The sequence below is a fragment of the Phalacrocorax carbo genome, chromosome 3 (assembly GCF_963921805.1).
Source record: "Phalacrocorax carbo chromosome 3, bPhaCar2.1, whole genome shotgun sequence".
Taxonomy (NCBI): Eukaryota; Metazoa; Chordata; class Aves; order Suliformes; family Phalacrocoracidae; genus Phalacrocorax; species Phalacrocorax carbo.
In genome coordinates this window covers 4156430-4183397 of record NC_087515.1, presented here as the reverse complement: position 1 = coordinate 4183397, position 26968 = coordinate 4156430, and the positions used below count along the sequence as shown (strand labels likewise).

General features: G+C 44.4%; 1 protein-coding gene across 1 annotated transcript in view; it reads right to left on the bottom strand.

The window, feature by feature from the left end:
• PGBD5 (piggyBac transposable element derived 5) overlaps positions 1-26968 on the bottom strand; it is a 74405-nt gene that overhangs the window by 7086 nt on the left and 40351 nt on the right. The window contains exons 3-6 of the mRNA XM_064445670.1: positions 26784-26918; positions 14767-14947; positions 7433-7630; positions 1397-1502 (exon numbers count right to left, since the gene is read on the bottom strand). Coding sequence (XP_064301740.1) covers positions 1397-1502; positions 7433-7630; positions 14767-14947; positions 26784-26918 — 620 coding nt within the window. The remainder of the gene's footprint in view (positions 1-1396; positions 1503-7432; positions 7631-14766; positions 14948-26783; positions 26919-26968) is intronic.

The window sequence follows — 26968 nt, the reverse complement described above, 5'->3', positions numbered from 1 at the left end:
CTGCATCCACCTCTGGGGGCCCCAACATAAGAAGGACGTGGGCTTGTTGGATCAAGTCCAGAGGAGGGTCATGAAGATGACGAGAGGGCCGGAGCACCTCTCCTATGAGGACAGGCTGAGAGAGTTGGGGTTGTTCAGCCTGGAGAAGAGAAGGCTCCTGGGAGACCTTATAGCAGCCTTCCAGTGCCTGAAGGGGGCCTACAAGAAACGTGGAGAGGGACTTTTTATAAGGACATGGAGTGATAGGACAAGGGGTAATGGCATTAAACTGAAAGAAGGTAGAGTTAGGTTAGATATAAGGAGGAAATTCTTCACTATGAGTGTGGTGAGGCACTAAACAGGTTGCCCAGAGAAGATGTGGATGCCCCACCCCTGGAATTGTTCAAGGCCAGGTTAGATGAGGCTTTGAGCAACTCGGTCTAGTGGAAGGTGTCCCTCCCCTTGCAGGGGATTTGGAACTATATGATCTTTAAGGTCCCTTCCAACCCAAACTATTCTATGATTCTATAAGATTTCCCACTTTCCTACTTTCATCTTTTTTTCAGTAACCATTTGTATCTACTGCCTCGCCTCTTTTTCCTATTGATTTCCTCAGATCAGATCCCAACATCAGTCTCCAGCAACCACCTCTTTCATTTCTTCTACTGAATTCTTGCTGCCTTGCCCAGAACTGGCTTGGAAAAATCCCTGCTGCTTTTTCTCTCTCCTCAGCTTTTAGTTCTCGAAATCTTCTGCACCTCATCATTTTTCCCACAGCCAAGCCTCACCACTGTTTTTCTTACTCATTTACTGTTCCTCCCTGCTACATTAAGAGCTAATACTGAGGACCCCCACTGGAATTCAGGAGCCAAAAGATCTACACTCTGCTTTCCCAGATCATCTAGATTAGCTTTACATCAACAACTGAACGGCCTTTTCTTCTGACTCCAGGTGACATATATATCACTGGGACAGATAATCACCTAAACACCATCTGCTGATAGGGGTGGAGAGCTGAGCTAGCTTGAGAGCCTTGTGGGGTTGGTAGACGCTTGTTGAATTCTCTATATAGCCTTCGATCTGATGACCCCAAGAGCATCAGCCTGATGGCTCATCTTCCCAACACTTCTTAAAAGTCATTTACAAGACGCTAAGAACACAAGTCTCAATTTTTGTTTTTGACTGGGGATGGGTAGATAGAGCCAAAACAGCACTAGCAGTGCAGCTCTTGCCCTTGTGCAGAGCCCGCTCCTGATCTCTGACTGAAACAGGAGTTTTGTCAGAGATTAATTCTGTGAAAGCAGGATTGGGCCCCCAGCTGCAGCTCAACATGGAGAACTCAAATGCTGCAGCAACAAAGAACACACACACACACACAGAGAGAGAGAAGTGCGCACACACACATATTCTTACTTACTTGCTGTATTTGTCATCGTATTTGCAGATATAGCTAAGGTGAGCAGCAAATGCTTCAACCGCCAACGGGCATGGAATTTCTCCGCTTTTTCTCTTAATTATAACTCCTGCATCAATTAGAAACATAACAGTTTTAAATTCACATGATAGGTCTAGCAATTAAGAGATACGGTTTCTATAAACGGTTTATTATAAAATAAACCTTATTGACAGTTTCTGCCCTAAAACTGGGAAGTTATCTGTAACAGAGATGCTAATTTGATTTTTTTCCCCCATTGGTAGTACATGAAGTGAGTTGAAGGGGAAGAAGAGGGATCATTTTTCAGTTGGAAAGGAAAAGGTGTTAGACAAATGTTTTTACCATATGTTCAGGAAAAAACCACACATTGCCATAGACCCACAGCAGGCCCCTACAGACAGCGTATTAGTCTCTTCTGTTGGTTCACAATGAGTTGTCACCTCTAGAGCTGTGACTTGGTATTTTATGCTTTGAGTTCTGAAGGTCCCAGATGAGTCCTCTGAAATTAAATCCTTTGCTTATCTCCACCCACGGGGGCCGAGAGCAACAGTACCTCCACTCCACTGGGTGCTAATTGACAAAGAAGAGAAAATATAGTAAGAAGGAGCCAACTGGCTAAACCCAGTCAAGATAGAGGTGATGCTGGTGGGTGAGTTGAAGGAGCCACAACCAGACTACCTTTGAAATGAGAAGCAGCCTGATTCATTTCACTGCTCAGACGAACGCTTAGGTTGCTCAGTGGAGCTAAGCACACCTTCCTCTCCCTGTGAGTGATGTTCCCTGCCCTGCACAGTCAGCTGGCTAGGTAATTCAGCTCATCGTGGGGGATGATTATCCTGCCTACTGCAGAACTCTGAGGTAAGGTGATGAGTCCTCTGCAGCTGCCTGCTAACCACTCTGCATAGACAACGGTGTGGTGCCTAGAGCAGGCTACTCCAAGAACGGGCCCCATTCCCTCACACGGTACATCTTTGACCTGGCCTCCTCCAGCACTACAGCAGTGTTTATGAGTCCAACACTCTGCCAGGAAACTCCCCTAACTCTTCTGTTTTATTCTTCCTCTGTGTTTTCCTGATGTGGGGGAAGCTGCTTGTCGGAGGGAAGGGTAAGTAAAACAAACCTGTAGTACTTTCTCAAGGAGTCTGTTCCCTAGCTTTTGGCTTTATGTCCCCACAGGGTTTGATGGTCAGCTCTCCAGGGAACGGATCATCTCTTGCTCTGTGAAGAGAGGTCTGGTGAGGATCCCTGCTCTTCCTGAGGCACAACACTATTTTTCTCCGGGTCTAGAGAAGCACAGGCTCGGTTGCATCCTTTCTCAGCATTGTTTCAGTAGAGGTACAAGACTAGGCTTTCTCATTTCTCAAGCCTTCAAACTCTCATTGTCTTCCTCTGCCAACTGTTTTACAATCATCCCTAAAATGCTCCTCACGTTTTGATTACAGACTTCACCATTTCATTCCTTCAGCTGGAAGTCTCATTCCATCCATTATCTCTGTCAAGCCCCCTCTGCTGTCCTAGCTGGCAGGCTCTATTTTGAAGCAAGACTTATGACACAGACTACATGTCATGTTACAGCTGAGCCATGCAGCAATTTATCTGGGGTCTTTAAAGTCTGATTTCTCAAGAGTCCAAAATGATATCACCTCTAAATTGTTCAATAACTCTCCTTTCAGCTGTGCCCCCTCAAGCTGCATGTAAATGCAGCCCAAGGGGAGGGGAAAAAAACCAGTCAAATAAATAAATCCTTCATTACATTCATGTACTTATTAAAGTGCTTTTTTTGATCGTTTTAATGAATCCTACAACAATCTGGCCAGCATGAGGTAAAAAGGAAGGATATACCACCTGCCTGCTGCGTCAGTGCTGCAACATCATTTGCCATCCTGGGCAGGTCAGGAAAGGGTAAGTATGTTCCTGGTGCCAGCGTTTTACAAAAAAATCCCCTTCTTTCTTCTCTTGCTATCCTCTCTTCTCTACCTTCCCCCTCTCCTCCTTTGCAGGATTTATATTTCCTTTGCAATTTGCTTTGTACTCACAATCCTTTAAAAAAAATGCATTGCAGCGGCAGCTCTGGGGGTACCATATACTCCCTCTCACTTTCTATTATATTCCACGTAACATTCCTCTGTTTTCCGAATATACATAGCTTTATACACACATTATTTTTATAGCCTTTCCTAGGTTTGTTTCATAGCCATAGGCCACCTCTCCAGGGAAGACAACTGCTGGAGCGGGGCGGTTCCTAGCTGCAAGAGCCTGTGACAAGCGGTCCCAAGCTGGCTGACTCACCAGCACATCCGATGAGCTATTTTCCCTCCTGGTCCTCCCCCAGCATTGCTGTGTTCCCATCCCTGGCAGCACTCCAGGGAACACACTGCCTGCGCTGCAGCCATGGCCTGCCTTTGCCTGCACGCTGGAAGGGACGCCGGCTGCCGGCCGCGATGCTGACACCACAGACGGGCATTGGCTTTTGGTTTGGGTTTGGTTTTTTTTTTAAAACCCTTGGTTTTTTTTAAAAAAAAGGGGTTTAAGCTGTATGCTCATCAAGCAAAGCTTGGGAAATACCATCCCAAGTGAAACAAGCAGAAACACAAAGGTATACATACGCTCGTTTCCTCAAGCACTTACTCTAAGCCAATCCGTGACTCTAAGAACTAGAAACATGTTTGTTTTTTAAAATGGAGGCTCAATAATACTAGCACTTGCATCCACCTTGGTGAGCACAGAGATTTCATAACATAACTGCATGTTCCAAGTGCTATATGGCTCTTTATCAGGACTTAGATTTGTTATATTCTTTATCAGAATTGCAGACAATCAGCATTGTACAAGGTCTGATGTTCAAGGTCTTCTCACCAGAGCCCTCTGGCCCCATCCCCACTCTCACCACACTTGGAGACAAACCCCTGTGGTCTCACAAAGGACACACAGAAATTTAAAGTTAAAACCCTAAGCTTCCCCATGCTGCAACGTATTTTTAACATTATGCTTCTTTCCCCAGACTTTGCAGTTCTGGGCCAACCTCACAAGCTGATTTTTTCAGGAAACTCCTGCTGGTCTAAGAACCACACAGGGACTTAAACAGCTGCTTCACATGATTGCGATGCCTCCACATCATCTCCCATCTTCTCACAAGTCACTTGTGAGATGCCAACATGTCACTTGCAGCTCTCTAGTCCTTGCGTATGGGGCCCAAGCTTTATTTTCTATCCTCAGCTACTGTCCATTTAACTTTTAAGTAGAGCTGGTTGGTGAAGAGCAGCTCTGAAAGCTCTTGTCAGAAAGAAGCTACTTCTCAAAAAGATCTTGGTTTCAACAAGCTTTTGTTAAAGATGTCATTCTGGTCATCCTGCTGCGCAGCAAGTGAGGTTGCTGCCTGCTCCATCCTGCTTCATATGAAAAATAGAAAAGACTGTAGTTATTTCTTTAACAGTGTAATGGAGATGATGGAAAAGTGGGCACCAGATCTACAGTGGAAAACCAAAAATGCAGTCTTGTCCCACACATGGGGAGGTTTGGGCCAGCACATACATCACCTACTTTAGAGTAAGGGTAACTTTTTACTCTCTGGGGCTTCCAATCTCTTCTGGCCTCTCAGTTCTTCAGTAATACAGGCACAAGGAAAAATTGAACTCACGTTAAAGCTTAAGGGAAATTAAAACCCCCACTGAATTTTGTTCTAGGCAGAAACTTCATACTTGATAGCAGAATAAGCAGGACATTTTTGCAAGACTAAAGGAATAAGACTCATCCTTTAGTATCTGAGATGATGTATTATGACACATTGGTTCAAAACATCCATAATAAATAACCTGCTGCATCTAAGAATAGTATTCATAGATCAGCTCTGACAAGTGTACTGCCCTCCTGGTGCCTCCGGCTTGGGTGGGATTTGCACTCTGAGCACAGGCAAGATTTACCTTCTCGACTTTCCTTTAAATTGCAATAAACAGATCATTATTAGCTACATCCACCTCTTTTCTCATCCCATGTTTTGCTCTGACCATCTGGCCTTCTGTTTTTAAGGCTTTCTCTTCACGGCCTCCTCCTCCACTTCCATCAACATTTATGCTCAACCAATTGCAAACATGTACCATGCACTGTCAGGCAACCCCACTGGCACCAGCCTCTGTCCAACTACCCTGCATGGGTTTTATTCCCCTTTGTCCCTACCTCCTCCCCCATCTAAGACACATGCTCAGCAGGTCTGTGCTACAGGCTTGCCTCAAAGAGCATAGATTCCTCCTCTTCCTCCTCTATATTTACATGCCTTAGAGGAGACTTTGGTGGTCCAGCTTCAAGTTGGTTTAAACTAGCATGGTGCACTGACCTCAGAGATGCCAAATTAGAGGCAGGCAATCTGGTCTCCTGCCTTCCTACCGAGTCTCCATCTGTTCCCAGCTCTCCACTAGAGACTCTCTTCCCCCCAGCACCACTCTTTAAAAAGCCAGTCTCTGTTTTCTGCTCTGATTCACCGTGAACTATGTCAACTGTCCCAGCCAGCATTTGGCGAGCAATGTGTTGGGCAGGTCTTGCCCATCACATACACAGGTTCTAATCGGTGGATGTTAAACTACCTCACCCACACAGCCCACAACCCCATCTATGCCAAAACTAGATCCAAGGTCAATCACAAGCACAACAGCTCACACCTCTGTGCTGCTTGTAAAGGATGCTGTCAGCGCAGAATCTGCTTTTGCCCCCTCTTTTAACAGGGCAGTTATCACTGACATTTACACAGAGTATTTTTCTAGTAATATCTATGAGTTGCAACCAAAAGCTCTCTGCTAGCCTATAAAAACCAAGTGACATGCAGTGATAACTCTTGTCCAGTAACCGCAGCTGAATAACCCGAACCCAGCAACGTTCACGAGGGAAACAGCACAAATTCTGACGGTGAATGCCCTTCATGGGGAGCAACAGTGCTACAGGGACTGGCTTCAGCAGGGTCCCCAAAGTGTCATATTTCCTTCATGTGCCTATTTTCAGCATTTGTGCTCAGACACCCGTCCCTCCGAGTCACCAAGTCCTCAACTCTGCGGCGGTGCCTGGCAGAATCCCTTGGGATCAGCCACGCTTTGCTAAGGTAATGAGCCTCTGGCAAGGCACTGAACGACACACTAAGTCAATCTCTCAGCTTTCCATACAGTAATTCAAGGCCTTAACTTCGCTTCTGCAGCCTGTATACATGTGAGAGTCACTTGGGGTTCAGAACATGAGTGTACAAGATGCCTCTGAATTGGTGGCTTTACATTTAAAGGTTTAGGTCATTAATTTTTGTCTCAGGCAGTTATACATAAATCTGAATAATAAAAATGAAAAGAAACTGAAGCAACATTTTCATTGACAGACGAATTTCAAAGAGTTAGCTAATTGTATTTCATCTTATAGAAGTTTCCAAACCTTCTTAAAACAATCTGTATCCTTTAAAAAGGAAAAGATTTCAGTATCAAGAAGCTCTTAGCAACTCTTTGAGCTATCCAAGTTATCTGCTTTGGTTTCTTTTCATCAACTGCTAAAATCAATTTAACATACAGCAGGAAGCCTTAATCATATATTACCACTGGCAAAAAGACGTTTGTTTGTGACTAAGTTTTTACTGGATAAGATAAATTAATTGTAGGATCTGCTCAGAGTCCTAAGTACATCGTGACCTTTATTAATTTTTCTGTAGCAGCAATCCAACAAGATGCTTTGCAAATGGGGCTAGTATAGCGTTATACAACAACCCTCTTCCCTTCCCTGACCATCAGCAAAGATATAACCTTTATACCTAAAAGGATACTGCCTCCACCAGCTCAGGCAAAGGAGGCTGCATTAGCAGTAGGCTTTTAATCTTTGTAATGAAAAAAAGGTGTAGGAAGACACAACAGGGAAGTCATCATTACTGCTAGTTTATACTGTTTCTATTACAATCAAGCTCTTTGTTCAGGCTTATTATCAAACTCAGGTGACCTATTTTGCCTTGTCACATAAAGCACGTGGACTTCACAGATGAGCAGCAGGAATATTGCTTACCTTGTTGAACCGGTGAATAGGCGTTGGTCAGAAAACGGAAGTGTCCTTTATTGTACCAGCAGATCAAGGACATGTTTCCCTTCATTCTTATTCTGTACTGTCCTCTGGACTGGGGAGTTTCAGGGTTGTTCAGCATGGATGGAGGTAGGCCTGTGCAGTCACTCTTCCTGGCGCTCAGCAACCCACAGCAGTAAATCTCTGCACGTGAACAAAAACATTCCCTATCAGCAAGCCATTGCATGGGCCCAGAAAGCAAGAGCAGTGGAGTAAGTCCAAATGACCTGACTAGAGAAAGAACTTGTCCTACAACTTTCTAGACCAACAGATCTGTTAGCCAAGTGACCTTCTCCTGTAATACCAAAGATCTGTGTCCTACATGAATGTGTCTGGCAACCGAGACGAGTGCAGAAAGCCTGCTCTCTTGATGAAATGTACTGACACCTCCTGCACAGCCATGATGAAACGACAAGGAGAAGAATTCAGGGTAACTTCCCAACAATAACATCTATAATCTGTGTAATAGTCTTCACAACATGTTTAAAATCATACTTTAAAAAAAAAAAAAAGTGGTTATATGCATTATAGAACAAATCAGAACTTATGGTCCAAAAGAGTCTGTCCTGGTTTCAGCTGGGACGGAGTTAATTTTCTTCCTAGTAGCTGGTACAGTGCTGCGCTTTGGATTTAGGATGGGAATAACGTTGATAACACACTGATGTTTTAGTTGTTGCTAAGTAGTGCCTAGACTAAGTCAAGGACTTTCCAGCTTCTCCGGCTCTACCGACTGAGAGTGCTGGAGATACACAAGAAGCTGGGAGGGGGCGCAGCCAGGACAGCTGACCTAAACCGGCCAAAGGGATATTCCACACCGTATGAGGTCATGCTCAGTATATAAACTAGGGGAAAGCTGGCTGGGTGGCCACTGCTCAGGGGCAGACTGAGCATCAGTCGGTTGGTGGTGAGCAATTGCTTTTCATTTGCATCACTCCTCTTTCTTGGGTGCTATTTCTCTCTTTTGTTATTTTCCTTTTCATTACAATTTATTATTATTATATTTTATTTCAATTATTAAACTACTCTTACCTCAACCTACGAGTGTTCTCACGTTTACTCTTCTGATTCTCTCCCCCATCCCACAGGGGGGAGGGAAGCAAGCAAGCGGCTGTGTGGGGCTCAGTTGCTGGCTGGGATTAAACCAAAACAGTGTCTTTGATGTTTACTAAGAGAACAAATTATGGAGGGAGCAGGGAGGTAGGGAAAGCTATAGCATCTTAGATGTTAACTGAAATAAGTTCTCCTGCATGACTCCCATGGTACTTTTAATCACAGTATACGTAGCTGGCAAACTCTGGTTTAATCTACTGCTTCACTGTGCTGCCCAGTTCTTGATTTTCAGCCCACTACTCCTTGCACCTGCATCATCTGGTTTGTTAAGGAAATGCTGCTTAAGCAATTAAGAACACTGAAACCACTGGTTGATTTTTAAAATGAATGTGTCAAAAGGATGAAGAACATGGAAATACAAGTTCAGTGAAAACGAACTTTAGGAAAAGGAGAGAAACCAAATAGTGCCCTAGCTGAGCGAGCACTGATCTCATCCTGCACAGACATCAGAGGCTCCACAGGTGACATTCTGCCACTCACAGCTTCTTGGCCTTTTATATGTGAAAGAGGCAACAAATAAAATCTAACACCACAAAACATGTCTCAATGCAGCCAAGTGGGCACAAACAAGATTTGGAAACAACGTTTATAATGACATTTGTCATTATAAATTATAAATTATTTGTCATTATGCTTGAATTTGTCATTAGGCTGTGAAACAATAACGGCCTATTTCTGTTACTCCAAGAGAAGCAGGTCGTCTTGATCAAATTAACCGAATTCAAGGAAATCTTGGATGGAAATTTCCTCGGTCTCCCTTGGTTTTGCATTAACCCACCTGAGTGGAAAAAAGAAAATGATGGGAAGCAGGTGACATCTGGGTACATTGTGCATATGGCAGCTGAGGCTTGTGGTAGTTTAAAGCTCATATGTCAGCTGTCTGCTTGATCAAATTTTTCTTTGTGCTGAATTCTGCACTCTGGATAACTGGAGATCCTTACAGGGGAAACGCTAAGCCAGACTACAGTGTCTGGCTTCCCCTGCGCATGCTACCTCTGTTCTTGGGTTTGGATTTCTGTGGCTCTTCTGCCTCTGGAAGAAGGCATTCCTTCTGGAATGACCTAAGCTCTTGAGTGCAGGTGGAGCTTTTGTCCTTGGTTCATACAGTGCCCGGCATGCTGAGCATCCCCTCAACAGCTCACAGATACTACAGGAACACTGATTATATTAATTGCTGATACTCATGAATTCCTCCGGTTCCTGTGGGCGGGTCTACAAGGAGCTAAGGGTCTTCCATCAGAAATTTAAGACATATCAGAAGGTTAACCAACACAGCAATGGGGAAACTTCATTCTGGAGGAGGAAACGTGCACTCCATCAGTTATTTCTAATGAATGACTCAGTCCCTGGAAATCTGTAAGTTCCTTCCACAAAAGACAATGAGAAAAGCCTGACAGCTACAGGCTTACAACAATACAGGAGGAACTGCACCTCCACTGGAAGGCTGCTTTATTTTTTTTTTTTAATTTCTTGTCCTGCTAAGAGGTACACAACCAGTGTAGGTCATGTACCTGCAAACTTTGGCATTAACACAACAAGTTTTTAGAAAGCTTTCTTCTAGCCAATATTAAGATCTTCCTGCTCTGATAACAAGCAAGCCTGAGAAGAATTTCCTTAGCTGCTTAAAGTTTACGACTCACTGAAGGGTGATACTCTCTCCAGGAGACTGCAATGGTATAAAACCAAGCTAATAACTACATTATTGTGCTAGAGCCTCAAAATAGCAACAGCCATCTCTGAGATCCCACAATAATTAGTTGAAGCCTTTCCTTTAGCTCAGGCAATAAGCCTGCAGAAAGCTTCCAGCAGATGTTTCACTCCTCACACAGAATCATGGGAACCATCTCCTCCATCAGGAACACACCGTCTAACCTTCCTGCTGCATAGCCTAGAAAAGTGCAACACTCCTGCAGGTTTGCTAGCATCTCTCATCACGGATGACACCCTTGATCTGTGACACCCTGTCACTACAGCAATAGACGAAATAAAAATTACACCTATCTGGCTCCGTGAAGTTTTTGTGTGTAATTAACTCAGAATCACAGCAAGTGTTTGCCACATATGCGGGAGCCAATGGAGACAGGTTGTCCTTCTCTGGCCTTCTTAAACTGTCACTGCAATATAAAGGCATACACCTAAGCTAGCTTAGCAAAGATGAGCAAATGTGGGGTAACCACCTGAGATTCATTCCCAGGGTCTCCAGGCCCCAGAGAGCTTGCGCTGAAGCCTGTTTCACCACATCTTCATTAGTACCATTTGCAAAGGCAGCCAGGCTTGAGCTAGTTCAGGCAAAAATACTCATTCTGCAATCATTTATCCTGCACGCAACACGGCGTCAAGTCAGAGCTAAGGCAACTGCGGGGCCTGCTGTGGAGGAGATGAGAACTTGCTTTAGTCCATGCGCTGGAGCCGCAGGATCCTGCAAAGCTTGCGGGAGGGCCATGGTTGCCCAGGCTGGCCATTCAGCTTGGCCAGCCCCAGCCACTCTGAGACAGAGCCAGCTGCTCCTGCTGGTTCAGAAAGTGCAAAAGGAAGTTTCAGGGATCATATGCTTACGGGAAACAGGGCTTTAGGAGGTGCTGATCTCTGTAAGGGACAACACTAACACTTCGAGGGGGGGAAAATGGGGTGCGCGCTATGAATGAATGTCACTGCAAATAACCATGACAGCTGTCTGCTTGCAGAACAGAGAATTTGGGGCATTTCAGTGCAGGTTTCCACTTCTATTCAGAGGCCAGAGAAAGAAATGCTTTGTATGTCCCCTGAAAAATAAAAAAATAGGTCTATTCAGGTTTTTTATTTTCAAAAAGATCAAAGTGCCCTGCCTTATTTTCTGAAGTCTTCCCAGCTCTTGGTATCTTCAAAGACCTTAGAGATGTTCAGTGATATCCCTTTATATTACCAGGCACATATTCTCTAGCGTGGTACAGTGAAGGTGCTACGCAGCAGGCTTTCAGTAAAGAACACCATGGTTTTTGCAGTAATGCGTGTGCAGGTTACGGTTAGGAAAAGCAAACCATAGTTAAGGTTCCACAAAAGTCTTCATAGGATCACAGGATCCTATGGATTGAAGGATAATTCAGGTTGGAAAGCAACTTGGGAGGTCTCTGGTCCCATGCTCTGCTCAGTAAGGTCAGCTGTGGGGTCAGACAGCGCTGCTCAGGGCTGTCTGGGCTTGAAAACCTCCAAGGACAGAGACTGCACAACCCGCCTGGGCATCCCGCTCCACTGTCCTTAGGAAAACGCTGGCACCTACTCTGAACTACTACTTTTGTTTCTGTTTTTGTCTGCTGTTTTTCACCCTTCCACAATGCACCACTGTGAAGAGCCAGCTCCATTCTCTTGATAACCTCCTTGGGGTAGCGTAAGGCTGCTGTTGGGTCCCCCCGAAGCCTTCTCAGGCTGAACAAGCGCAGTTCCCTCCCTGTAGTGGAGCATGTGGTCCAGCCCCTTGTGAGGTTAATGGCCTTTTGTTGAACTTAACTCCAGTTTATCAACGCCCTTCCTGTGTTGTGTGTGTCTGTCCAGAACTGTGCTGAGTAGGAGGCAATAATCACCTCCCTTGACCTCCAGGGATGAGGCTACACTCATGTTAACACAGCCCAGGATGGTGTTGACTATCTTTGCTGCCAAGGCACGCTGCTGACTCATGTCCAACTCACGGGCTACCGAGACCCCCAGGCTTTTTCAGAATTTGCTTTAGTTCCCTTAAATGTCAGTTTAGGTTCCCCCAAAAATTTATAGTTTCTAAGCATCGCATTATTTAAATCTCCCCCTATTTCTCTGTTGATAGTCACAAAAAAACCCAAACAACGTAAAGTATTGAGATGAATACCAATTTCTCTTTGTTTTCAGTTCTCAATGGGATCCTTCTACTGCTGATCCTGCCCTAGCCCAGAAACTAAATTTTCTTGACAAGAAAAGTAAATTCATCAACTTAAGAATGGGTCTTGAACTGTCAAGAGCACCTGACCATAGATGCTCTTCAACAGGCTCTCATGACACTTCTTGTCATCACGTGGCCCTGTTCAGATTTAGTTGGCTAAGCCACATAACGAAAAAGCATTAAGGTCATTGCTGAGGGTGACTGCGTGACACATCAGGGGAAATCTCTCTGCTGAGTCCAGGCTTCTCTGCCTGCCTCTTCCTACAGATTGGAATGCAGTAGGATCCCAGCGGGTGCTGGCAATACATTAGCTGCTTTGCAGTAGAGTCAGTAAACACCATCTCCTCCAGGGCTCTTACTGTCTTCACCACTGCTTGACATCTCTAGCATCTCACCTCTCCCAGCATCTCATAGTCCTTCCAGTTCAGCATCCCTCTGCAAAACCTAGTAACTCATGGCAACCACAGACAATCCCTTGTCCTTATTAAACAGAAACACTTCTACCTTCTCCCCATGATCATCTTTATATAGGAGTGCCATGGTATTTTGCAAAGCCAGTAAACCTGCCACGTTAGTGTCCGTACCCCACCCACCCCATAGCTTCATCCCTAGGAAGGTGATAGCGTGTACCAGATCTGAAATATGATTCTGGAAGCAGCGGTAAATATCATAAAAAGTCTCATGAAGCCATAAAACAAATCATGAACCAAACTGAAACCTCAGTATAGCATTACCATATTTGATCGGATAGTTAAGTCAAAATTACTTGCTTTAAAAAGACATCACTGAATTTGCTACCTGCTAGAAACTGTTCATTTGAATGATCTGTACAGTGTGAAAACTATGAATAATTCACCCCTGTGAACAGCCTGAATTATCTGTAAGTAATAAACACTCAGCTGGTTGAATAGCCATGCAACTTTTCCACCAGGGTGATGGACCAACTGAGTCATGCCATATTGCCTTTATCCTTCCCTAGCTGAGCATAAAGGGTGCAATTCAAGAGTCAAGTGTTTGCCTGTCAGCCTTTACATTTAAACCTGACACATCTCAGGTACGAGGAGTGTGTGAGCTATCCTCCACATTTTTTTGAACCCACATTTTGCATCACTGCTTTGGTAGTCTTAAAAATGTAATGCTTATAATCAGCTGCGAAAAGAGTAATTTACCAAAGAACAGTCTCTGCTCAGAGGAAAAACTCCAGTGCACTAGAAATATGCTTTATTTCTTTCCCATATGGATGTTTGCAGCATTTGGAAAACCTTGACTTTTTTTGTGAGAATATGGCAGTATTCCACTGTACTCTGTGTGCTTCCAGCTTACCTAAAATAATGTAGGAGCTAGGTCCTGCATGGAGCTCAACAGAGACAGCCCTCAGTGCCAGCACAATCAGAAGCGCTCAACTACAGCACCGGTGCAGCTCACTGGTGTTCTCATTTTAAACGAGAATCAAGATATTGCCTCAATTTCCAGTCTTTCCCCCTGCTTTGGGCCACATTTCATTAATATAATGTCCCAGGTGGGTTTAATTTTCTGCAATAGAAAACATGCCAAAAGCAAAACTCTACCGTCAGTGATGTTGATCGGATTGAAAAGGTGAGGGGCATTTGACAGAGATGATGTCCTGGGATTCCTCTCTGCACTAGCAAGGAAACTGGCTGGGAGACCTGCACTGCCATATCGACGAACATTCTGCTGGCAAGTGTACTTTTGCCAGCGTAGCGTTTATTATACTCTCAGGACTGAAAACTGTCCTACCAAGGCACATTTATACCAGCAAAACAGAGAACCATGCTAGGGCTTTTGCAATGGCAATAAAAATGTCGTCTAGAGAAGTCACACCTTTAACAGATATTAAACCAGCAAGGACTTCTAAGGCACGCCTTTAAGGATTCGTCCCATCCCGTGTCTTTCACAATGGGAACAGAAAAATCCCAGGCAGCTATGAAATCCCTTGAAAAGCCCCCCAGGCCATAGAGGAGATTAGACCTCACACTTCTAAGGCAAAGAACAAAAGCAAGAGCTTTAAATGCCCTTATTAAAAATGTTTTTACATCCTCATATTGAACCTTAAGAAGCTTCAAAGAAGATTTAAAGAGCAACTTAGAAAGAAAGCCCCCTGCATAGTACCTTTTCAGGAGTGAGATATTTTCTTAGAGATGTCCAACTTATCTATACAAGGAATTGAAATGTCAGTGAAGCACTTGGGAGTTTTTTTGATTCAGTGGCAGGAGGGCCCCTAGGTCTGTCATCATTAAAACCCAGTGAGTCACCCGATACACACCTTGCTTCTCAAATTCTTCAAAGAGATTCAGGCTGGTAATGCTCGGGCCAGTGAAGATGATGTAGTTCTTCCCAGAGGCGTTCTGACAAAGGCTTTTGGCCACCATACTGTGGAGCTGCGGTTTGTTCTTCAAAGCATCCAGCCCATCAGCACCACTCCCTTCTTTGAGATGGACATAAATCTTAAATGAGAAATGGTAAGAAAAGTCAGAAGGTTATAAAAAGATCCAGAGGGAGCAGATGCAATTGACAACACACCTGCTCAATTCAACTGGGAACAAGCTGAGCGTCAAGGCAGCAAATACTTCTTATAAACTGCTAATATCTAAAGTCCTTTTCAAGGGCTGTTGCCTTAAAACAACCTCAGGTTAGCTGGCACAGCTACCCATAAATACAACGTCCTTTCCCTCAGCTTAAGGGCTTCCTGAGGTTCTTGTCGCTGTTGTGCAGTTTGAAGATTGTTTGCTTGGCAGGAAAAGGCTCAAGTCATAACTGAGATTACGTGTTGTTCTGAACCTGCATAGGCTTTAACGCTGCCAGCAAAAGGAAAGCACGGGAACTTCAGTTTCAAAAAGGGCCCCTCCAAGATGACCAGAAGGAAATGGCCCATTAGCTCACCGCAGTAACGTTCAGAATTATTTCTGTTGGCAGCAACCATTAGGCTGCGACACAAGTGTGCGTACACCCCCATAAATGAGAGAAGCCAGCAATACACGTACCCAACCAGCCAGAACATCCTCATCAAACTCTCCAGGCACAGTGCTAATTCTTAGATCCTTCACTTAGATCATGATTTGGAGACAACCCACTGAAACAGATTGAACCAGGAACCAGGGTACAGCGCAATATGCTGCTGTTAACAGGGAAATGCCTGGCTCACTTGTAGGAGGCTGCAGGAGCTTTAGCGTGTAGCCTGCTACTGTGCAGCCCACAATGCTAGGCATTTCAGGAGAGCGGTCACCATCACCTGTAGGTGAACGTACATGTTTGTGTTAGAGCGCAGGAACATTTATCCCTTTGTAATGTGACTATAATTTACCAAACACAGTCCAGCTAGTATGCCCACCAACTGAAAGAGCACTGAAATAAAGCTACTCCTTCATTCCTACAAGCGATCCCTCTAGAAGAAGAGTCTTCTGCATTGTCATGCAGAGGGAGAAAGTGCATAACCCTTCCTCTGTACACAAGCCTTTGATGTTATTTCACTGACAGCGTTTTACGAGAGTAACTTTCACTGAAGTTGAACACCTATTAAAATCAACTAGGCGCCTGACCTTCATCTTGTTCTGAAAGTCAGCAAAAATAACCTGCTGGAAAGAGACATGAGAGGCAGCAGACACTGTGTTCAGTCACTCAAACAATACTGTAACACCATGGGATTTGCAAAGATTTAAAAACAGACAAAAATGCAAATTTTTTGAAAAAAATTTGCCCAGGCCTGCCTTGATGGCTTTGGCTCTGAAATACTCAAATCTTTTAGGAATTCCAGAAAATTTTACCTGTCTGAGAAAAAGCTGCAACTTGCTCAGTATTCAGGGGCAGGGAAAAGGAATTTTGCCTTGTTTGTTGGAGTGATGGTGCTTCAGACCTCAACCATCCAGAACACGCAGCATTGCTTTCCTGGATATCCATCTGTTTCTCTTACCAACACACTCCTTCATAAAGGAAAGTTCATTACAATGCTCAGAAAACAAAAACGCAGTAGTGCTCCCAGTAATTTATATCTCAGTGATCTTAGAGGGGAACAAAATTCAACTAAACAGCTTCTCCCTGTTTTACATGGCGTATCTCCCAGCACTGGCATACTAGACATACTAATGTAATATTCCCCAGCAATTCACGAATCGCGGAACAGACTCCAGAGGAGTGTGTTACGTATGAAGTCTCTGGGGAACGACACATAATTTGTATTTTGAAGTAACTGATGTACTGAAGAACAAAGCTGGTGCAAGGACGAATACATACTAAGTCCAAAAAGAAGTACAGCACATATTAAAAGGAAGTCTTGCATATACATTATTTACCTTTTAAAAAAAACCAACACTAAAAAACAACAAACCATTTTTTGATAGAAACAGTTTCCAGATGAGGACAAAGTCGGGAATGTTTGTAGACTCCCTAATCATGCTCCACTCACTTTTGAAAGCTGTCAAATCAGTGCTTTGCCCAATGCTAAGGCTGAGGACTAGCTAATTACGGTAAACCATTTAGGTTATTAATCAGGGCTCAAGAGAGCAGCTTAACAGTAGAATACAAAGGGCAGATTGTTCCAATCTTACAGCAAAGGTATTTCATGATTATTGGCATCGAAATTAAGATTAGGTTACTAGTATGTCAGAACAGAGACCACACAAAAAGCCCTTAAAATCTACAGACCAGGCAGTGGAGACAAAAGATGCAGACAGATTAGTTTTGACCTTGGATTAGCAGTTGAGCTGAAAACAAAGCAGGAACCTCTAGGTCCAGGAAGATGTCCCACACCTTCCCTCCCCTGTTGCAGTAAGTTTTAGCCAACCAAGAGTCTCTCCTGCTCCATGTTCACTTTGTTTTCCCCATAGAGTGTCCCCCAAGGGATGAGACAGCCTGCTGGTGAGCCAGTTGGCCCCTCACCGTGGGCTGGTTTGGGTCTGCAAGCAGCTTCTTTAAAGCTCATGCCCACCATGCAACTGTCTACTGAGATATCACTATTTTACTACTGGGATGCTACATACTCCATAGGTTTCGTTAGCAGCGTTCCCTGTGCACCTGGCACCCTCCCTCTGTGTTCCCCTCTATTTTGAGGGTCCTTATAACGCTCACCTTGTGATTCTCATCCTCCCTTGCCCTGTTCACCTCCCCAGTGCCCTTTACCAAAACATTCATACCCGCTACTGAACCTTCCCTCCTCCTCCAATGTTAAATATATGCCCCTTTTTTCTCCTTGGGCATTTTCCTGCCTATCCAAGTACAGCCTTTGCTCTTGGCACAATTCTTCCTGTTTTGGAGAAGCATTATTCAAAGCTTTATCATGCTCAGCTCTATTGGGAAGATGGGTGACAGCAGCATAATGTTGGAAGGCATTAAGGCTGCATGAAACAGCAGCTGGGTACAGACAACTGGCAAAGGCATAGCTTCAAATATCCTTGCAAGTGCCTAGGAACCCATATGGCCTTTACTTTCCCTCTCCCCGACCTCTCATCCAGCTTATTTCATTCTACCTCAACTCATTAAGATCCTGCCTGCTGAAGCCCACGGCATTGCCCCCCATTCTGTAATACATTAGAAGTGGCATTTAACAGTTAGCAGTCTGCAGAAAAAGCAGAGTTGCCAGAAATTGGCTGCAAGACCTTCACAGGCACAGTCAGAAGCTGGTCCCCAAAAACGTTAGTTAAACTATTCACCAGAGCTGCTGGTTTGCCCTGTGACAGTGTTGGATCTTTGGGCCCTTTCCATGTGCTCCAACGGCAAAATGTCGTCAGAATGACAGGCTCGACAACTGCTGCCGGACAACAGATGGAGATGTTGGCAGCAACATCCTCTGCTTCTGCGGGTGACAGTCAAAGCAATGCTTCTACAATATCTGCAGAGATCACTTTTACTGTGTATCTTTTTCTAGTGGCTACTGATCCATTCGAGCTACAGCACCAAATGGCATACCTTCTATAGATGTGACACCGTCTGTCTTAGGAGGCAACCACAGGCTGAGCTTCTTTATCCTGCAGTGCTGGGACAGAAACGGAGCTTCCCCCAGTCATCCCTCACCATTTAACTCATCCCTTAAACCCTCCTCTCTTCTGTCTTCTGTCTCCATGCAGCATCCTAACAGCCTCTTCCCTTTAAAAGCCTGACAGCAAGAAAAGACCGTCACAGTCTCTAGCTCATCTCTCCTTCTACCTACAACCGCTTCTGCCTCCTCCCATCACAAACGCAAAAGTAGGTATCAATCAATATCCCTGAATGCCCGAGCAAGGCACAGTCAGGGTGAAGACTGCGCTGAGCTCTTCCAAAACAAGAAAAACAATGCAAACTGTTCTGGAAAGACCATTTGCTTCCACAGAGGCAATCAAAACAGACATCATATTTCTGAGCAGGACATTTCACATGTGGACAGATAAGAGGCAGGTCAATCACCTGTCATTCAGAAACTCAAAGGATGTTTGGCTACAGAGGCAGACTGCTAGAGCGAGTGCCACCAGAGAATGGAAGGTCTCAGAGTACACATCTGTGCTACAAGCCAATGGGAATTTCCTTGCACTGTGCTGGCAATTTACTCTATGGAAAATTCATGTGGAAGGTTCATAAGGTCTCGCTAGAAACTGGGTAAAAAAAACCCCGAGCACTTAGGAACAAAAGCTGCATCTTGACTGCACATTTAAGAGTGCCCTAGAAACTAAAATATTGGCGATTCTGCACATATTCAAAGCTCAAATGGCAAATTGAAAGCACTTGTGAATAGCACATCCCAAATACTCCACATTCATACATAATTGAAGCACCTCAGGGTACAATTCTCAAATGATATAGATGACATTTCGAAGAAAAAACAAGGGCGGGGATAGTAATAAACAGGAGGAAGATTTTTGAAGGCTACATTGTGCAAAATAGCTCACAAAGGGCAGACCCTAAACAACCACAAAACAGAAGCCAAGTTTTTAGATGACACAGTTATAAAAGCAAGAGAACAAAGAATGGTACTGTCATACTTTTTGGATCCTGAGTAACTATCAAAAAAAGCCCTTCATTTTTCCATAGACTTCACAGCCAAATACTCAACACCTCATTCCTAGCCCAACTCTCTAGATCCTGCCTCACTCTTGTTGTCCTCTGTCATCCTATACCTCATCTCTAGCTGTGGCCATTACCATCGCCGTTGGGAGATCCTCCACTCCAGTCCCATCCCAAACCTTCTGCAGCCCATATTCCCCCCGTCTTTAATGCCCTCCTCTCAGAAAACTTAGGTCTAGCTCTTCCCTCAGCAGCCACTGGCACCACTGATGGTGCTCTTACTGAGGATGGAACTTTTCACTGAGCCTCTCTTCATTCTCTTCCTACTCCTCTAAAGACTACTTTGAAAACAGCATTCAAAGCACACACATATTTCCGACACTGTTCCCATCTAGCTCTTGGGGCTCCCTACAAAGCTCTTTCTGTGGTGCCATCTCTTCTCCCTCTGCCTCCTATTTTGAAATATTTCAGTCTGCATTAGCACACAGATCCAGCCAACATCTGAGGACTGTTGCATATATCCTTCTCACAGCTCAACAGTAATCTTAGAAAAACTGAGCCAAAATGGTGCAATTGCTGAGGACTGGCAAATCTCGGTTTTGTCTGTACATGTTCTTCAAAGTTTCTAACCAGATTGTGGTGAGACTGGCAGAGAGATGCTGGTAGAGTTGACAGTGCAAGCCCAATATGGCTAAGAATAAAGCTCCTTGTCTTCCTTCCCCTGAAATCACTCCTCCATGTGATTGCATCATCACTGGGGACACTACAACATCTCACCTGTACGGTGAACCTACAATCTGTGGATCACCAAACTCTGGCTTCTCTCTATAGCTTCCCCTAGGCCAGCCACATCTAAGTCAGGCAGCTCCAATACGCGTAACACCTCTATGATAAAGCCTTTCCTATTTGTTCAAATTCCTAAGAACTGCATGGCTCTCCTCTCAATTACTGCAGTCATCTTTCTTAACTTTGGCCTTGCTTGCATGTGTCTTGACATCCACACAGCGCTCCGCCCCGGACATCGCTTGCCTAACCCTTTGCTTCAACCATGTCAGCCTTCTGCCAGTTCCCTCTTCTTTGCAGCATCAAATGGAAGTGGGGCTGGAAAATGGAGACAGGCCTTTGTCATTTAGCCCTCCCTACTGAGCTCTTCCTGTACCTTTCCAGTATACTGACTCCTGCCTGCGTTTGCCCCGTGGAGCCAGGCATCCAACCGCTGATGCCAAACAAGGCCGCGTTTGCTCCTTTCCATGCTGCCCTTCTCCTGCCCGCTTGGAAATCACTGCTAACGTCTGCAAAGCTCTTTCCTTTTGCTCTTCAATACCTTTCTTAGAAAGGATGCAACTCCCACAAGGCAATTGCTTATCTGTGCATTGGTGACACTTTCCTCATAGCGCTGCTTCATTGGGCTCCCTCTGCGTAACTGGCAGCCTAGCACAGGTCCATGACCGAGGCCTCACTCTGGTGCCACACAATTGCAGTCTTGGCTCAGTTTTTTGAAGAAAATTACCGTTGAGCTGTGAGAAGGTGTATGAGTGAGGATATATGTAAGTGAGAAGGTATATAAATGATGCAAGAAAAGTAAAAACTATCAAAAGTGCTGTAAATGTTGAGGGGATAACATGCAGTTATCCCCTCAAGGAGGAAAATACTTACATAAAAAGCTATAAAATCTTACGAAAAAAACTAGAATACGACAATTCAGCAACATCAAGGACCCAGCTCATTTCCAAGGAGCAACAAGGCTGATGACCACCTGGCCAGTGCAGGCTCACCAGGAGCAGGGAGTGTCCTGGTGGCTAGCAGTGTGTTGGTCCCAGCTCTCTGCTGTGCGCGTTAGCCAACAAATACTGCTGTACGCATGCTGCTTAATAAATACTGCTGTACGCATCCTGCTTGTGCAGTCTCTGGGCAGCCAAAAGGTGCCCAAACTGAAGTGACTGGCTACAGAAGGCTTATGCCTCCATCTTGCATTTAGATGCTAAATGCAGGGATTGTCTTTTTGTTCCACCTACAGCACCCAGCACAAAGGGATGGGAAACGCCAAGCACTGCAGACAGGAACTAAAAGATAGCCTTTGTTCTCACCTGAAAATAAGACACCAAGACTGTGTGTAAACTCTGGGAGAGATCTTTGCATTAGGTCACATTTAGATGTTTGGTTTGGGTTTTTTTTTCCCCCCATTCATCTAGAAACACGGTAAGATTGTAGACTCCACAGAAATGAATGGGGCTTGCCCATCACGCATCCGCAAAACTACCTTCCCACTTAATACCAGTAAGCAAGAGGATAATTGACTTTTAATTGAGATCTGAGATTCTCAGATGCTGACAATACAGACCCGCATGCATTTAAAAAGCCAGAGCCTGTGGGGAGCCAGAGGAAGAAAGCAGATGGGATTTTCCAGCCACCAGTGACTGATAAATGAAGGCGATCAGATTTCCTGGGATGCCCTTCCAGCCAAACCTGACCTTGAGAACCTCCTCCAAGCAGCTGCTACATCTGTGCATTCCAGATGCAACTCTTCCAGCAGCAGAGAAATTACCAGAGCACTGTTTAAAGAAACCCAAGGGCTCAGACTAATCTCTAAGCAGAACTTAAACAAGTTGAAACACCAACATTTCTGAGCAGCTTTATTAAACAAATGCACAGATGGCTAACTTTCCTGCAAGTCTGACCTTGAAAACAAAACTCACTCCAGGCTTATTTACCCCTCCCTTTCCCCGTGAGTAAATGTACCTTCGTGGTGCGTTGTGAAATTATAAATTCTTTGGGACACCATCTCAGTTTCGCTAAATTCTGCAAGTTCTTACTCTGCAAATTCAACCTTTGCAGGTGTATTCGAGCTGACTGTACTTACCCTGTTTGAAATCAAGAATGAACTGCAGCACTTACTACAAAAGCATGCTGCTTACATTGTTTGGGGGTTTTTGCTGCAACTCGGAGCTCTGCCACTGTTCTATGGAGCGACCTCAGAGATCCCTCTTTGCTGAGACTGCTGCTCTTCTGGGAGAGAGCCACTTCTTGCCCTTTCTTGAAGGGGCCACCCTGATCCAAGTTGCACTCCTTAAATACCGCTATAATGCAAGTCGCTGATAGTTCAGTAACGTGGGAAGACTCAAGCGGCAGAGACAGTCCTTCTCCTCAATCTGTTCTGACTCAACACTGCTTACCCTGAAGAAGTGAAAGGTGGAAACTCAAATTCAGAGCCAGCCCAAGGATCTAAAGGGCTTCATAAATCTGAGCGACACGTTTCACAGATATATTAGTGACAATGAAATGCGTTATTGCAAGAACTTTCTGCTGGTGAACAAAAGCAAGTGCAGAGCCCATAAAGCTGGGGGTGAGGAGGGGGTGTGGGAAGAGTGTCCAGAATAGTCTCAGATTTCACCCCAAGAACCAGGAAAGGACACACACATCCATCAAGTCACCTCTTCTACACTATGATATCAGGTTTTTTAAGTGAATAATTAGGTTGATGAGCTAATTCCATTACTGCCTAGCAGAGTGATTAATATTGCCTGACCGTCCCTTCACACAGCTCTCTACCACCCTACAAGCTGCCTTCCATTTTGTTGACTGATGGCTCCTTGGGTCAGGGACTGTCTTCAGGGTTATGTGTGTGCCGTGGGCCTGTGGTTCAGGACAAGGCACTATGGGAACATCTCATCCTGCCTGTCTCCCTGTAGGGTTCAGTGCACGGCATCACCTTCCTGTGCTTCCTTCTCCTTCTGCAAAATGACCAGAAAACCTTCTTGTGCAGGAGGAACTGTACAAGGACTAGGCATCACTTAGTAGTCTTTAAGAGCCACACAAGAAAAGGGAAGACAGAGCATGGTGTGTCCTAGCAGGACAAAATGACTAGCCCTGATCAGATATTTGGGAACTCTCAGCAGTTTTTGATGAGCTCTACTGCTATATTTAAAATGAAAGAGAGTCCTGCCAATCATATATATGAACATCTTTTACAAGCAGTGTTCCAGAATTTTTGAGAGAAAAAGAGAGAAATAAAAACTGACATGACTAGAGTTTTGATTTAAATAGGATGCCTTAATCAGCAAATAATTTAAGAAGAAACACACACTCCTAGGCTACTGTGATCATTTAAACTGCAATCAAGATATTAAAATATTGGTTTGAAAAGTGTCTTACTGGTAACGCATATGTAGGGAAATATATTGGAGGGAAACGATCAAGGCAAAGATGGAACACAGAGGGACACCTGAGGTTCTGCAAGCTGAGGTTGCTGGTGTCACTGAATTAGAAAGAAAGAAAGAAAGAAAGAAACAAGAAGGTCCAAGCCCTTTCCTGCAGCAGCAGCTGCTGCCACCTTGATGTCCAGCATCAACGATGGGTGAAAAAGGCAGCAGTATCAGGGCAGTTTTGCTGCCGACTTTGCTGAAGTCAGCCCTCCTGGAGCCCTTCTAACCTTCTGAACGGTTTTTTCATGTTCCCAGCTGCTGTAGATGTATATTTCTTTTGAATGATGTGTCCTTCCTGCATGTTCCCACTTGGCCAGCTGACCGTGAAAGGATACTCAGCAACAAAGCTATTCACTGCAAGAGATGCTTTGCTTGAGAAATTCTGAAGCAGAGATATGATATGAAATTGTGCATCCATCTTAAAACAGAGACTTAACTGTCAGGGCGGAGTCAGGTTATCTATATCACAGGGGACAAAAAGGCAGTCTAATATATACACATTATTTACATTATGCATATATAAGCTTATACACCTTCTTTTATCCACAAGCAATATTTTGATTTTACGCCACTTCTGTTCCGTGAATGGCTTATTGGGCTGGATTTTCAACGAAACACCATTTGCTTAAAAAAGCAAATGATGAGCCATTAAACAGAAGTATTTACTCACACCTAAAAAAGCGATTCAGAGTTTTGTTCATGAGAACAAGGAGACAGAGGAATCTGGGGAGTCAAAGAGCTAAAACTCCCAACATTAACAACTTCCCTGAGAGCTGCCAATGAGGAGTTATTGCCAGAGTCGCTCAAAACACTGTTATCAATTTTATATTAGGAAAATAAACCAACCAACTCTCTTCATCATAGGAAAAGTAGATCACTGGGAAAACTGGGATGTCCTCAAATGGAGATTTTTTAACATCAGGCTCATCTTTCAGGTTTAGGGGACTTTGCTTTCAGCCAGGAGCATCACAGACCTCTTGAGGTTCCTTCCCATCCTGAGAGCCAGTCGTATGTGGCTCACTTCCCTCTTCTCCCTGGGCTGCCTCACCTTTTTAGAGATATATATTATTCAGACTTTTGAAACTGAATTAGCCTGATTTATAAAGTGTTCATAGTCATATTTTATCCTGAATAAAATTACCTTGATGTCATCATGTAGAAACAATGAGGGAGGGAATTCATCCAGACAGTATTACAGAATTTCTACATATTTCCAAGTGGGTGCTGTAAGGTTTTTCTGACAGCAGACAGGTGATAGACCAGTCGTCAGTCCTTAACTACCAGGCAACAAGCCTTTCCTTCACGATGGCAGTTTCACAAGAGATGGAGGGGAAGGTGTGCACATGAAGGAGGAAAACACTGGATTTTCTTCTTGTTTAGATCAATTCTCTCCATATGTTAAACACAGAAAAAAACACCCCTCTGTTTTAATACAGTAAATAAACCAAACAACCACCAAATAAGTGCTCTGGATTCTGCAAGATCCCTTGTAAGCGTGACATGTAACTGAACGTAGCGTTTCAAGCATACCATAGCTGAAGATCCCCAGACTAGGTTTTCCCATTTTAGCATGAACGTTCACGTTCCTGTACATTCTTTTTCACTCCTGTCTAAGGTCCCCCTCACCCAATCATTTTAGCATGATGATAATTACAGCCAAGCCATGGAATGAAAATAGAAGGTGGCTGGTAAGATCATCCTGGACGTCATCCGGATGCAAGTGAAGCACTAGCATCTAATTCATTAACGGAGCAGGAGGATTAAGGTGGCGCTCAGCTTCTGTTTAATTTGACATTCCATTAATTTACTCTCTCAATGGACGGGACAGGAGGTGCAACATAATTATAGCTCAGAATCTGAAACCTCTGGCTTGTCTGAAGACTTACTAGTTTGCTGGCAGTTGGCTGGGGGGAGGATGGCAAGAGAGCAAACTTTGTGCTCGCTGTACCTGTTACGCTTCCATAATGAGCTGTGTGTGGGACTGGTGGAGTTCACCCTGGAGATTAAGGACACTGCCTCTGTGTAGCAAATGACTTTCCAAAAGTCTTGGCAGTGGAAACTACCAAGGATGCTTCACAAGGTGAATCTATTTTGTATCGGACAAAACAACTGCTTTAAAACCCGGATGGAGGATGTATGATCCTAACTTTCTTCTTAGAGTGAATAGCATTGCTGAAAATGCAAACCCCTGTTCCAAGTGAACCTCTTTTCTTGCATAGCTACTCAAACAGTCGTAGTGATTCATGGATCAAATTTTACTATGAACGGATGTTCAGCTGCAGCAAATCCACAGGCCCTGCAGTTCTGACATGCATTCAGCCTGAGCAGGCAGCACGCATCCTACCCGCACCTCCGAACCGCTGCTCCGGAACATGCAGGACACCACGTTTTCACAGAAGCTCTTGGGAAAACGAAATACCAGGAAATATCTGCCCCCTCACCTCTAGGTAACAAAATAAACAGCTAGATTTTTCAAGAGCTTTCAAAATACATCAGCAACTGGGGAATCTGAGAATTTGAAAAGTTGTCCTCGGTGCTTTACAACACTAAAAACAAACCCTTTAACACATCTCCCACTCAAGGTCGTATCTCACCTTGAAGTCATATCAGATTTTATTTCTTTGGTAGAGAAGTAGAGGTGTGAAGAGACATGTAGTAGGAAAACCAACTAATATATTTCTCACAGAAAGACTGACATCTTGATAACATATTGATTTAGTCTGTTGGACACCGCTGGCTATCACAGATGCAGCGTTATACTTAAGAAAGAGAAGCTGACTCATTAAAAATGACAGAAGTCGCATTTAGATAAACTTAGGATGTACAAACAGACAGGCCTCCTAACTCCATTTCAATTTGGTTAGCTTAGGGCCAGCAGCCAGATGGACAGTATTAGAGACAGGCCCCCTCAGTTAAATCATACAGCAAACTGCACCAGGAACTTGTTGTCACTGTCCACTGGACCTAGTATCTGTGGGAGTCGAAGGCCTGCTGCATTCAGACTGTAGCCCCAAGCAAGGTAATGAAGAGAAGTGACTGTTACCTTTGGTCCTGCAACATATTTAAGGGCCTCTTGAAATGGAATCAAGACATCTGAAGAAGTAAAACCCACCTGGCAGATGAAACCGGTGGATGAGCACTGCCGAACCCAGAGACTGAATTTCCTCTTTTTCCTCTTGCGCAGCTCTCTCTCCGTGCACGTGGCAATGAAAACGGGATCCTCATCAATCAGGGGCTCATGTAGTACCTGCAGTTGTCAAGAAAAGAGAGGGCGGGGGGAAGAAACAGAAGAGTGCA